The 15,630-nt window shown below is 43.7% G+C and overlaps 1 protein-coding gene across 1 annotated transcript in view; it reads left to right on the plus strand.

The window, feature by feature from the left end:
• The first annotated feature begins 14,213 nt into the window (after window positions 1-14,213).
• The window catches only part of LOC143989253 (extracellular calcium-sensing receptor-like), a 28,452-nt gene continuing 27,035 nt past the window's right edge, over window positions 14,214-15,630 (plus strand). The window contains exon 1 of the mRNA XM_077489324.1: window positions 14,214-14,491. Coding sequence (XP_077345450.1) covers window positions 14,277-14,491 — 215 coding nt within the window. The 5' untranslated portion in view covers window positions 14,214-14,276. The remainder of the gene's footprint in view (window positions 14,492-15,630) is intronic.

A 15,630-nucleotide genomic window follows, 5' to 3' on the forward strand; every position in this document is an offset into this window, starting at 1 on the left:
AAACCGAGCCAGCCTTAGCCTGTCGTTGTGCTATACTCGGTACTCATTGATGGCCCTCTGCTGCATGTGCAACCGCTGCAGTATTGCCAAAGTGAAGTTCCACCTGGTTGGCATGTCACAAATCAGGCAGTTTACGGGCAGGTGGAATTACCTCTGAATTTCAGCCAACCGAGCACTGGCTGTGTATGACCGCCTGAAATGGCTACTCTTCTGACCTGTTTTAGAAGATTTTCTAACCCTAGGGTACCTATTTAGGAAACAGGGCACCACCAAATTGAGGACATGTGCCAGGCATGGCACATGTGTCAACTTTTTCTGTCTAAGGGCGGACAGCAGGTTTGTGCCATTATCACACACCACCATTCCAGGCTTCAGTTGGCGTGGCATGAACCGCCTCTGTACCTGTCCCTATAGAACTGCAAGAATTTCTGCTCTGGTGTGATTCCTTTCCTCTAGAAACACCAGCTGAAGCACTGCATGGCACCTTTTAGCCTGACTCATTGACTAGGCCCTTGAACGCTTAGGGGGTACTTGTGGTTCATAGGAAAATTCAGCAGAGGAGGGCATGAAGGTGGAGGAGGAGGTGGTAGAGCGGACAAATATGGCATCACCACTAGCTGTATGGAGACCTGGGGGCACAAGAAGCTGCAGCACTGAGCCCTGTCCTGCATCCTTCTGAGTTGCAAGCAGAGTTGCTCAGTGTGCTGTGAATAAAATATGACCATGATTGCTGGACCACGTGTCAGCAGTAACATAAACTTTGCGGCTGATTGTCTTGCACAACAATGCCAAAAAATTGCTTTCCACTGGATGGTACAGAGCTGGAATGGCCTTACGTGAAAAGAAATAGCCACTGGGAACCTGCCATAGTGGTACAGCACATTCTGCAAATTCACGGAAAGGGGCAGAATCCACCTGACATAAAGGCAGAAGTTGTAGAGCCAGTAGCTTTGACAAGCTTGCATTTAGACGTTGGGCATGTGGGTGACAGGGACTGTATTTTTTTTCCACTGCAGCAGATGGGGCAGAAAAATTTGCCGGCTATAGTCTACATCTGGTAGTGTGCTGCTGGCAGATGTGCTGCAAGGACACCCTGCGCTATGCCATCATCCCTGTTAGTAGAGGCTGCTGAGAGGTCATGAGGTATAGCCGGGGCAGACTGAGGTGAGTAAGGAGGAGGAACAGATTTGCGACCCTTTTGTGTGGCTTTCAGGTGTTCTTGTCAATGGGCTGAGTGGTGGGAGATTAAATGCCTTGTCAAGCATGTGTTACCCAAATGGTTGGTGTTTTTGCCATGCATGATGTGCTTGGGACAAAGTTTGCAAATTGCAACAGTGTGATTAGCTGCACATGTGCTAAAAAAAGGCCCAGACAGACAGCTGAGCTGTTGGAAGTGGGCCGGGTGATAACAGCTCCACAATGTGATGGAATAGGGTGGCTGCTCATCACTCTTCCATGATGGCTGCCTCGTTGGGTTTGTGTCTCACCCATGTCAGTGACCTCATAATCATCTGTCCTCCATCCTTATTACCACTGGAGAAAACTTGGCAATACGCTGCGGCTGGAGGAACATGACTGCCAATTTGTGTATCAGTGTTCTCCCCTTTCTGTAGGCTCATGTTCCTGCCTTCCTCAACCTCAACCTTAGAACCAACATCTGAAGCATCATCAAGGATCAAGTGGCTGATGCTGTGTTCAAATAATTTAGCTGACTCCCCCATGCCTGATGCTGGGGCTATAGCAGGAATAGCTATGGACAAGAAGGCAGGTTTAGCCACTCTGGAAGCTGCAGTGGACTGTGCACCAGTCTCTGCTTGGGTGAAGGAGGATGAGGATGGTTTAGTAAGCCAGTCCACCACCTCCTCTGCATGCTGTGGCTGGATAGCACGGGCAAGATCACTAAACAGAGGGAATGATGCCTTTTCTGAGGACTGACAACGTCCACTTTTGCTTGTGGTCACATACACTGCTGGCAATCTCACAGTGCCATGGGAACATCTGCCTCTCCTTGTTGTCCTCCTAGACATGATGGGGGGAGGTTATTATTAACACATTGTAATATAGATGTGGAAATTTGAACGTGAATGCACTTTAATCAATGGAAAGTGGTGTTTGGTGCACTTTAACTTGAGTACTTACTACTATACAGACACACTCTACTGATACACTACTGTATATTATAGTGCAGTAAAATGGCACTGATGCACTGCAATATACTATGTCAAATGTGCGAACAGAAATGTACTGCATTAAACGGAAGGTAATACACTGCAATATACGGTGTTAAACTTGCACAAATGCACTGAACTATACAGAGTTAAACGTAAGATAATGCACTGCAATATACAGCGTTAAACTTGCAGTAACTCAATGAACTGTTCTGTGTTAAACTGAAGATAACGCACTGAAATATATGGCATTAAACTTGCAGTAACGCACTGAACTGTACAACGTTAAACTTGCAGTATCACACTGAAATATACTGCATTAAACTTGCACTAATGCACAGAAATGTACCGTGTTAAATGGCACGTAACGCTCTGAAATATACATCGTTAAACTTGCAGTAATGCACTGAATTGTACTACGTTAAATGAAAGATAATGCACTTGAATATATAGCGTTAAGCTTGCAGTAACACTTTGAACTGTACTGCATTAAACAGAAGATAAAGCACTGAAATATACGACATTAAACTTGTGGTAACACACTGAACTGTACGGCAATAAACTTGCAGTACCGCACTGAAATATACTGCATGCACTAATGCACAAAAATGTACTGCATTAAATGGCACGTAACACACTGAAATATATGGCTTTAAACTTGCAGGAACACACTGAACTGTACTGCGTTAAATGGCATGTAATGCACTGAAATATATGGCGTTAAACTTGCAGTAACGCAATGAACTGTACAGCGTTAAACTTGCAGTAACGTACTGAGATATACTGCATTAAATTGCATGTAATGCACTGAACTGTACTGCGTTAAACGGAAGATAACACACTGAAATATATGGCATTAAGAGTGCACCAACGCACAAAAATGTACTGTGTCAAATGGCACATAATGCACTGAAATATACAGTGTTAAACTTTCAGTAACACACTGAACTGTACTGCGTTAAATGGCATGTAACCCACTGAAATATATGGCGTTCAACTTGCAGTAAGGCACTGAACTGTACGGCATTAAACTTGCAGTAATATACTGAAATATAATGCATTAAATGGCACTAATGCACTGAAATATATGGCATTAAACTTGCAATAATGCACTGAACTGTACTACTTTAAATGGAAGATAACCCACTGAAATATATAGCTAAAACTTGCAGTAATGAAAAGTAAACTGAAATATACTGAGTTAAGTGTGCAGTAATGAACAGAAATGTACTGTGTTAAACGGCATGTAACACACTGAAATATACGGAGTTAAACTTGCAGTAATTCACTAAACTGCATGGTGTTAAACTTGCAGTAATGCACTGAAATATACTCCGTTAACCATTCAGTAACACACAGAAAGGCACTGCGTTAAACAGCACATAAAGCACTAAAATATACGTTGTTAAACTTTCAGTAACACAATGAAATATACTGTGTTAAACGGTCACTGCACTCACACTGACTGAACTATCCCTAAATTCACACTAATGTAAAGATGAATGTTCGCACTACACTCACACTGACTATCCCTAGATTAACACTAAACTGATATTCTACACTGCCAATAGAATCAGAATAGCACAACTGTCTAATAGCACCGACCAGAGCCCTGTTCTATCTCTCTCCACGCCAAGTTTCACACTGAAAATGGCCGCTATTGAAAGCATACTTTTATAGTGTGGGGCAGGACTAACAGCAATGACCCATGATTGGATAGAGTCATCATGACAGTGTCCAATCATGCCTCTGACAGTGCTCTGTGCCCCGATTGGGCAAAGATTGCATTACGTCAGCCAATCAGGGCTCACTGCATTGTGGTCGTTCGGCGGGCTGAACAAATGGACGAACACCCTGATAATTCGGTTTTTCAGCTAACGTGTGAACAGCCAATGTTCAACCCGAACTCATGCTTGGGCCAAACAGTTCGCCCATCCTTACTGTTAATAATGGCAGAAATCTCTTTGGCAGGACAGAAAGGAAAACAAAATCTACACTAAATGATGAAAGAATCTCTGTTAGAATCCTACTGCCTTATGAATATGGCCATGGCCAGGCTTCTTGGACTTCTTGATGAGTAGCCGGGTGTAAAACGGTCACTGCACTCACACTGACTGAACTATCCCTACATTCACACTAATGTAAAGATGAATGTTCGCACTACACTCACACTGACTATCCCTAGATTAACACTAAACTGATATTCTACACTGCCAATAGAATCAGAATAGCACAACTGTCTAATAGCACCGACCAGAGCCCTGTTCTATCTCTCTCCACGCCAAGTTTCACACTGAAAATGGCCGCTATTGAAAGCATACTTTTATAGTGTGGGGCAGGACTAACAGCAATGACCCATGATTGGATAGAGTCATCATGACAGTGTCCAATCATGCCTCTGACAGTGCTCTGTGCCCCGATTGGGCAAAGATTGCATTACGTCAGCCAATCAGGGCTCACTGCATTGTGGTCGTTCGGCGGGCTGAACAAATGGTCGAACACCCTGATAATTCGGTTTTTCAGCTAACGTGTGAACAGCCAATGTTCAACCCGAACTCATGCTTGGGCCAAACAGTTCGCCCATCCTTACTGTTAATAATGGCAGAAATCTCTTTGGCAGGACAGAAAGGAAAACAAAATCTACACTAAATGATGAAAGAATCTCTGTTAGAATCCTACTGCCTTATGAATATGGCCATGGCCAGGCTTCTTGGACTTCTTGATGAGTAGCCGGGTGTAAAACGGTCACTGCACTCACACTGACTGAACTATCCCTACATTCACACTAATGTAAAGATGAATGTTCGCACTACACTCACACTGACTATCCCTAGATTAACACTAAACTGATATTCTACACTGCCAATAGAATCAGAATAGCACAACTGTCTAATAGCACCGACCAGAGCCCTGTTCTATCTCTCTCCACGCCAAGTTTCACACTGAAAATGGCCGCTATTGAAAGCATACTTTTATAGTGTGGGGCAGGACTAACAGCAATGACCCATGATTGGATAGAGTCATCATGACAGTGTCCAATCATGCCTCTGACAGTGCTCTGTGCCCCGATTGGGCAAAGATTGCATTACGTCAGCCAATCAGGGCTCACTGCATTGTGGTCGTTCGGCGGGCTGAACAAATGGTCGAACACCCTGATAATTCGGTTTTTCAGCTAACGTGTGAACAGCCAATGTTCAACCCGAACTCATGCTTGGGCCGAACAGTTCGCCCATCCTTACTGTTAATAATGGCAGAAATCTCTTTGGCAGGACAGAAAGGAAAACAAAATCTACACTAAATGATGAAAGAATCTCTGTTAGAATCCTACTGCCTTATGAATATGGCCATGGCCAGGCTTCTTGGACTTTTTGATGAGTAGCCGGGTGTACAACTGACACATGGAGCAGCCATTTATAGGGACAGCACAAGTTCACTACTAGGGATGAGCTCAGTGTTCAACTCGAACGCATGTTCGACTCGAACATCGGCCGTTCGTCTGTTCGGTGAATTCAGAACTTTGTGGACCGTTCGCACCAAATTCGTGTGGCACGAACAGCCCACGATGCACTATGCCATCGCAGTGCATTGCTGGCTCATGATTGGCCAAGCATCCACTGTGACCCCACATGCTTGGCCAATCACAACACCAGCAGCCAGGAGAGCCATAATTGGCCACAGGCAGGATGCCTGTGGCCAATTATAGCTCAGGGGGTTTAGTACACGCCCCACACTATATAAGGCCACCAGCGCGGCGGCCTTGTGTAGTGTGTTCCGGCGTGCAGGGAAAGAGATAGATAGGCAGGGACAGTGTGTTCTTTTCTCAGGCATCTGCAGGAGTTAAATTGGGTGTTGTGTGCCTCCAGCACAGTATACACCTGTATTTACCCTTTTATGCTGGTGTTCTCTAATACAGGCATCTGCAGGAGTTCAATATAATACTCCAGCTACCCCAAACTTCTCTGTATTACAAAGAGTGCAGGGGATCATGATGAGTATATAATATACAGAGTGCAGGAGGCATTAGTACGTATGATTTATATATATATATATATATATATATATATATATATATATATATATATATATATATATACATACATATATATATATATATATATATATATATATATATATATATATAGTGCAAAAGTCAGGAGTATGCATTGTAAAGAGTGCAGTGGTCAGAAGTTGTTAATACATATGCATATACTTCAGAGGACAGGAGTAGGTAAAATGAATGTATAGTGCAGAGGTCAGGAGCATGTGATGTATAGAGTGTGGGGATCAAGGGTATATAATACAAAGTGTGCAGCTGTCAGGAGAATACAGTGTACATAGTTCAAAATATGTAACACGCATTGCGCATAGGTCAGAACAATTTAAGATTATGGAAGATACAGAAGGCACGGGTCAAGAGTATGTAACATGCAGAGTGTATAAGTATGTTATATATAGTATCTCACAAAAGTGAGTACACCCCTCACATTTTTGTAAATATTTTATTATATCTTTTCATGTGACAACAATGAAGAAATAACACTTTGCTACAATGTAAAGTAGTGAGTGTACAGCTTGTATAACAGTGTAAATTTGCCGTCCCCTCAAAATAACTCAACACACAGCCATTAATGTCTAAACCGCTGACAACAAAAGTGAGTACACTCCTAAGTGAAAATGTCCAAATTGGGCCCAATTAGCCATTTTCCCTCACTAGTTTCATGTGACTTGTTAGTGTTACAAGGTCTACGATGTGAATAGGGAGCAGGTGTGTTAAATTTGGTGTTATCGCTCTCACTCTCTCATACTGGTCATTGTAAGTACAACAGGGCACCTCATGGCAAAGAACTCTCTGCTCCGAGGATCTGAAAAAAAGAATTGTTGCTCTACATAAAGATGGCCTAGGCTATAAAAAAGATTGCCAAGACTCTGAAACAGAGCTGCAGCATGGTGGCCGAGACCATACAGCAGTTTAACAGGACAGGTTCAAATCAGAACAGGCCTCGCCATGGTCGACCAAATAAGTTGAGTGCACGTGCTCAGCGTCATATCCTGAGGTTGTTTTTGGGAAATAGACGTATGAGTGTTGCCAGCATTGCTGCAGAGGTTGAAGGGGTGGGGGGGTCAGCCTGTCAGTGCTCAGACCATACACCTCACACTGCATCAAATTGGTCTGCATGGCTGTCATCCCAGAAGGAAGCCTCTTTTAAAGATGATGCACAAAACAGCCTGCAAACAGTTTGCTGATGACAAACAGACTAAGGACATGGATTACTGGAACAATGTCCTGTGGTCTGATGAGACCAAGATAAACTTATTTGGTTCAGATGGTGTCAAGCGTGTGTGGCGGCAAACAGGTGAGGAGTACAAAGACAAGTGTGTCTTGCCTACAGTCAAGCATGGTACTGAGAGTGTCATGGTCTGGGGCTGCATGAGTGCTGCCGATACTGGGGAGCTACAGTTCATTGAGGGAACCATGAATGCCAACATGTACTGTGACATACTGAAGCAGAGCATGATCCCCTCACTGGGCGGCGGGGCAGTATTCCAACATGATAACGACCCCAAACACACCTCCAAGATGAACACTACCCTCAGCTTCTTTATCAAGGCAAAGGTGATGGACTGACCAAGCATGTCTCCAGACCTAAACCCTATTGAGCATCTGTGGGGCATCCTCAAACGGAAGAAGGTGGAGCGCAAGGTCTCTAACATCCACCAGCTCTGTGATGTCATCATGGAGGAGTTGAAGAGGACTTCAGTGGCAACCTGTGAAGCTCCGGTGAACCTCCTTCCGCAAGAGGGTTAAGGCAGTGCTAGAAAATAATGGTACAGGTCAGGTGTATGTAACATGCAGGCTGTAGACATCAAGAGTATGCTATACATAGAGTGTGTGGATCAGGGGTATGTAACATGCAGAGTGCAGAGGTTAGGAATATGTAATGTAGAGAGTGCAGGGTTTACTGTAAAAGTATATCATGTAAAAGTGTAGGGTTCAGGAGTATGTAGTGAACAGAGTTCAGGGGGTAAGGAGTAGGTAATACTAAGCCCCTGTACACACGGTCAGAGATTTCCACAACCAAATCCGTCGGATTTTGCCCGTCGGATTTTGTCCGTCGGATCTTGTCCAAAACTGTTGCATACACACGGTCGGACAAAGTTGGTGAAAAATCAGATCTTTCAGAACATGATGACGTAATTTCGTTACGATGGGACTACGTTCAGGCTTGTAGCCAATAGCTTTGATGTAGGAATTTGATCTGAGCATGCGTGGCACTTGGTCAGATAAAAATTCTCTACACATGATCGGAGTATGTCCGACCGGCCCAGTTGGTCGGGAAATATTTCCAACATGTTGGAAAATTGGGTCGGACGGATATTCCGACGGAATCAATCCGATGCATACCACACACAGTCGGATTATCCGACGTCACGGTCCGATAGGACACATTCCGACGGATTCTCCGACCGTGTGTACAAGGGCTTAGAGTGCAGAGGTCATAGGTATGTGATACTTAGAGAGCACAGGTCAGACGTATGTAACATGCACCAAGAGTATGCTATACACAGAGTGCATGGATCAGGAATATGGAACATGCTGAGTGCTGGGGGTCGGAATATGTAAGGAAGAGTGTGCAGGGGTTAGAAGCATGTAACGTACAAATTGCAGTTTTCAGGAGTATGCAGTGAACAGAGTTCAGGGGTCAGAAATATGTGATACACAGAGTGCAGAGGTCATGAGTATGTATGTAATATTCAGAACACACATGCTAGAATTATGTAACTTGCAAACTGTGGGCATCAAGAGTATGTTATATTCAGAGTGCATGAATCAGGAGTAAGGATGAGTCGAACACCCCCCGGTTCGGTTCGCACCAGAACCTGCGAACAGACCTAAATTTCGAATGAACTTTAGAACCTTATTAAAGTCTATGGTACTCAAACGTTCAAAATCAAAAGTGCTAATTTTAAAGGCGAATATGGTATGAATATTAAGGGGAACCCCGCATCAAAAAAAAATAAAAAATTACGTGGGGTTCCCCCCAAATATCCATACCAGACCCTTTATCTGAGCACGCAACCTGGCAGGCCACAGGAAAAGAGGGGGAGATGAGAGAGCGCCCCCCCGAACCGTACCAGGCCACATGCCCTCAACATTGGGAGGATGCTTTGGGGGTCTATGACCCCTCAGAGTACCATGTCCCCATGTTGATGGGGACAAGGGACTCATCACCACAACCCTGGCTGGTGGTTGTGGGGTCTGCAGGGGGGGCTTATCAGAATCTGGAAGCCCCCTTTAACAAGGGGACCCCCAGATCCTGCCCCCCCCATTTGAAATGGTAAGGGGGTACAAAATTACCCCTACCATTTCACAAAGAAAGTGTAAATTTTTTTAAAAAAAACACACAGACACCTTTGGGAAAAGTCCTTTATTAAAAAAAAAGATTCCAGCGGTGGTAATCCACTCTTGTTATCCAGCGATGGCTGATCTCTTCTCCGGGGTCCAGCGATAGGCGATCTCTCCCGATGGTCCAGAGCAGTGCATCCTGTCTCCACCAGAGGCACTGCGGGAATCCCTGCAGCCTGCAGGTCTTAGCTGAGGAGGGCGGGGCCATCTGTCACCTGACCCCGCCACCCTCAGACGCAAGGGGAAACCTGGGCTTCCCCAGTGACATGTGGGTGACCCCGCCCCCCTCTGACGTAATGGAAACCTGCGGCGGGATCTGATAAACCCCCCTCCCGCAGACCCCCACAACCACTGGCCAGGGTTGTGGGGATGAGGCCCTTGTCCCCAATAACATGTGGACATGATGCTTTGAGGGGTCACAGACACCCAAAGCATCCTCCCAATGTTGAGGGCATGTGGCATGGTACGGTTCAGGGGGGGGGCTGCTCTCTCGTCCCCCCTCTTTTCCTGTGGCCTGCTCAGATAAAGGGTCTGGTATGGATTTTTGGGGGGAACTCGATGCCATTTTTATTTTATTTTTTTATCAATGACTGTTCTCTGTATTACGGGGAGCCGACAATTCATTATAGCTGCGAGTGCTTTTAAATGACTTTTTTTCCTGCAGAAATGACACTTTGTGCAGGGACATTTCTAAGCACGGGAAACATGCGCCCCTTTACAGGCATACTATACACACACCCCCAGGTACGAAATTTAAAGGAATATTACACTTTTAATGTTTCACTTTAAGCATTATTAAAATCACTGTTCCCGAAAAAACGGCCGTTTTTAAAACTTTTTTTTGCATTGATACATGTCCCCTGGGGCAGGACCCAGGTCCCCAAACACTTTTTATGACAATAACTTGCATATAAGCCTTTAAAATTAGCACTTTAGATTTCTCCCATAGACTTTTACAGGGTGTTCCGCGGCTTTTCGAATTTGCCACGAACACCCCAAATTGTTCGCTGTTCGGTGAACAGGCGAACAGGCAGTGTTGGAATCGAACATGAGTTTGACTCAAACTCGAAGCTCATCCCTAATCAGGAGTATGTAACATGCTGAGTGTAGGTGTTAGGAATCTGTAATGTACAGTGCGCAGGGGTTAGGAGTATATATCGTTCAGCGTGCAGGAGTTGAATGATAATAATGTTTTGGCTTTTGATACCAATTTTATTTAAATAGGGGCTATTTGATTTGCGGTAATACTGTTTTCATCTTGACATTAGAAGACATACGCCTGTTTATTTCTGCATACAACTTACATGAATATCTGTGGAAAAGCCATAGCTGATCATAAGAACCATAGAAGATTAAAAACTTCACATATTAAGCATAAGTAATTTTAAGGCTGAGATATATAATTACCTGCTCATGGGACACACATAGGTGGATATACAGTAGTTCTATTATAATTAACAGCAGTCACAAGGCCAATGGAGCCATGTAGTCGGTAATTTGGTTCCTCCAGTCTCTGAATTCTTCCCATCTTGATCACTCTTCCCATTTCTCAGGTCACCAAAGGCATGGCACTATAATTATGGCACCATAGTCCCTGTAATAAGGCTACGTCTTACTATACCGCTTACCTTGGCAATTCCTATGGCGTGTCAAAGTCCCTCAGAGGAGGAAAGCAAACCAGTAATTATATCAGATTGGTGCCTGTGGAGTGCTGGTTCCTCACCTGCTCCCTGCCGCCGGCTCTTATCATCTCTATAAATATCACTGCGTCCATCTCTATTAATACAAGCGAGCACTGTGTAATTCTATATATTGTTCTCTTTGCATCTCTTTGCATCTATGCAACATATATATCATGTGTATACATTGATTATGTATATTATATATCATGTGTATCCATCCCTTTATGACTACAATCTTTTGATGGCTACTTCCAGCAAGATAATCGCACCATGTCACAAAGCTCAAATCACATCACCACTGGTTTCTTCAACATGACAATGAGGTCACTGTACTCCAATGACTTCCACAGTCACCAGATCTCAATCCAATAAAGCACCTTTGTGATGTGGTGGAATGGGAAATTCTTATTATGGATGTGCAGCCAACAAATCTACAGCAACTGCGTGATGCCATCATGTCAATATGGACCAAAATCTCTGAGAAATGTTACCAACACCTTTGTTGAATCTATGCCATAAAGAATTAAGGCAGATCTGAAGGCAAAAGGGGTCCAACCACACACTAGCAAGGTGAACCTAAAAAAGTGGCCAGTGAGTGTATGCCTATATATCCAATTTCTATATAGCCTCTTTTTTCAATCGATACTATTTAGGCTTACATTAATAAATAAAACTTTGGAATTTGTATCTGTATAAAAAAATAAGTGTTATGTCTTTCCTAAAATTGCTGCATACATAGTCTCATGCTCGTATCAATATTTTATTTGAATATATTAGCATATTTTCAACCTTTTACCCCAGAGGAAGCCTTTTGAATAATTTTCAGGTCTCAGGGAACCCCTGGTAATATTAGTCCTTTGAGGGTCATTGGCACCATGTCACCTAAGTTGGGTATGGTAAGTGAGAAGAATAATCTCCGTACAGGGGTCCCCAGAATGGCACCCTTGCAGTCATGTTGCTGGCTCTGTCAAGTGGTGTTGGTACCTGGAACTATGCAGGCACCCCTAAGCAACCCTGGCGGAAGAGTCCAAAGAACCCTCTTCACACAGTGTGATCTGTAAAGTTCACACAGGTTTCAGGGTCTATTTCTAAATGTCAGAACTGAGATTTTGGTCTTTTTTTAAGTACCAATTTATAACTATCAGCATTTTTAAATTTTATATAAGAGGTCTCGTTGGATTTTAAGTCGCTTACTTTATTGGCTTGCTGAAGTTATTCAAGATGCAAGCTTTTGGGATAATGTAGATCCCTTGTTCAGGCTGAGAGTGCTCTAAACAATCATTTACATCATTCAAATAAGCTGAAAATAACAGAAAATTTTTGTAGATATAATTCTTCAATTTACAAAGATTTCCTTCTAGACATTTTTTGTTGATCATTATGAATAGGCCCCTCTTTAGTGTCTGTTCTACCCTGCCTATGTGTCAGTAAAGCCTTGTACACACGATCGAATTGTCTGGCGTACTTAGTCCGGCAAACAATCCAGCGGATAGTCCGGCGGACTTTCTACCGAACAAACTTGGCCACACACGGACACACGGAAAGTCCGGCGATTGCTAGTGCGATGATGTACAGCACGTACGACGGGACTAGAAAAAGGAAGTTCAATAGCCAGTAGCCAAAAGCTTCCTTCTTGTACTTGCTTCTGAGCATGCGTCATTCTTAGTCCGCCGGACTAGCATACTCACAAACGTATTGTCCGCTGAAACCCAAGTCCGGCGGAAAGATTGGGCTGCAAAACTACTTTCTAAGTCCGCCGGACTTTATGCTGAAAAAGTCCGCTGAAGCCCACACACGATCGGATTGTCTGGTGAAATGCAGTCTGGCGGACTAAGTACGCCGGACAATTAGATCGTGTGTACGCGGCATAAGAATGACAGATGTACAACAGAGCACAACAAGGACTGGAGATCAAGGGTGAGGTTTGGCAACCAGAGAATCCCGGTAGTATGCTGGACTACTGGGTCCTAAAGGCAATGTTACCAATGTCCAAACAAATAATTCCTCACAATAGCTTATTACTGTGAAAAGTCTAAAGGCAGAATTATATGTGAAATATCCATCCTTTTACAGTGAATGTCAAAAACAGAATAACCATCTAATAGGAAAATACTTAACAGAATTCCTGGGATCAAGGGAGGTGTCACACAGAACAGCCCTTATGGCCTTAGTAAAGACCAATAGAAATAAACAAATTCTTATGCCGTGTACACGCGAGCGGAATGTCAGACGGGAGCTTTTCATCGTATATTCCAATCAAGTGTATGCCCCATCTGACTTTTTACGTCGAAAATTCTGATGGACCTAGAAAGAGAACATGTTCTAAATTTTTCTGACAAAACCAATTCCTACCGGGAAAGCCGCTCGTCTGTATGCTATTCCGACATACCAAGAATGACGCATGCTCTGAAGCAAGTACAAGACGGAGGCTATTGGCTACTGGCTATTGAACTTCCTTTTTCTAGTCCCATCGTACGTGTTGCACGTCACCACATTCTTGACGGTCGGACTTTGGTGTAATCGTGTGTACGCAAGACAGTTTCAGCGGAATTCCATCGGAATTCCATCGGAAAAACCTTCAGAGTTTATTCCGACGGGAAAACCGGTCGTGTGTACACGGCATAAGGATTTCAGGTGAAGTCCACTGGGCTTCATCAGCCTGTTGCTTTTATTTAACTGTTGGGGTCTATAGTGGTGAGATAGATAGCCTGACTATAGTGCATGGTTTTGTTCCTTCCCACCTCAGAGTACTGGGTGTTCTTCACCTTGTGGTGTTTCAGTTCCTCCTAATATACAATTAAAGAAAAAAACTGCAGAGCTTTTGCAAGTAAGTACTAGGTAAGTACTAGAAGATTTACCTCCCAGCAGCTAACAATGAAATATTTTAAGTATGCCTGTTACTTCATCACTTACAGCAAACAAACTCTAACCGCCAACCCTTCATCTTTCAGATAAACAATATAAGCTCACTTTGGCTTTGAGTGATGTGTAGATCTTGATCAACTCTAACCTTTGAACTGAATGGCCATTATGGGGAGACTCCTTCAGATCCTCCTACTACTCTTATCACTGGATCAAAGTCATTCCAGTCCTGGATGCAGCCTCCAGTATTGGCCAATGGATGCCTTTTCACGATTAGGGGACATCCTGATTGGGGCTGTTTTTGTGGTTCACTCTGGATTTGTCTTCCAAGCACCTACCTTCTTGGAGAGGCCAAAGCCAGTTTTTTGTATGAGGTAAGTTCTGGGGGCAGTTGAAATATAGCAGACGTGATCTGTGATTGTTTTCTCTTCTTGATAGTCTCGTAAAAATAGTTCAGTAAAAGTTACCATTGGCTCTGATTGCACCTAACACTCTGCTGTAAACCCATTCTGTCAATACTAATTGTTGTAGATGGACAGCTAATATGATTACCGTGCACATTTATGGTAGATAATCACATTTAATTGGACTTATTTGTATAATGTTGAAGCTGTTTCATAGCTTGTCTACCATGGTCCTGGTACAGGCTTGGAGGCTAGTAGCTATAGCACTGAAGGGGCTCTCACAGTGCTGCTGTTAGAAGTCACAGGGTCCTGTAACAGCCTACCTGACAGCCCCCCCAACCACCAAAAATATAAAAAAATATTTTCACTAAAATACACTAAAATCATTATTAGCAGACACAAACATAACACAACTTACACAATTCCTGCTAAATATAAAAGATAAAACTGGATTGAGTAAATAAATAAAGTTGGTCATTCATGTGGGGGATGCATCCTATGTTACGTTATGGGGATGCAGCAGCTGTATAAACACAGCCACAGGTCCTAATTTGTGTGGATGCAGGTGAATGGTCCAAAACTCTGACAGTGTCCTTATTGGAAACCCTGGGCTACCACCAACCTGCAGATAAGTGCAGTAGCAGGTCACCTTGGCGGCTGACACAGGGTCATCTGAGGTGCAGAGTCTAAGCACTAACCAATGTTCACCAGAGCACCTGATGGTGGAAATAGGTATTGCTGAGTGTTAGTACAAGGTCGTGGTCCTCAGGATTGCCCCACCAGGAGATGAGCAAGCCAGAGTCCAGTAGAAGATATAGCAGGTAGGAATCAGGCAAAAGCGTAGTCAATAAACAAGCTAAAGGTTGGGATTAAGGTTGAGTTGGGTTGGGATTAAGCAGAAACATAGTTAAGGAACAAGCCAAAGGTTGGTAACAAGTGGTCGCAGGTTGGGATTAAGCAGAAGCCTATTCAGTAAAAAAGCCAAAGATCAGTAACAAGTGGTTGCAGGTTGGGATTAACCAGAAGCATAGGCAATGAACAAGCCAAAGGTCAGTAATGAGTGGTAGCAGAGATAGGGACGGCAGCAGGAGTGACAAGAGCCAGATATT

Source organism: Lithobates pipiens, unplaced genomic scaffold (assembly GCF_037356315.1).
Source record: "Lithobates pipiens isolate NorthernLeopardFrog02 unplaced genomic scaffold, aLitPip1_a1.2 Scaffold_18, whole genome shotgun sequence".
NCBI lineage: Eukaryota > Metazoa > Chordata > Amphibia > Anura > Ranidae > Lithobates > Lithobates pipiens.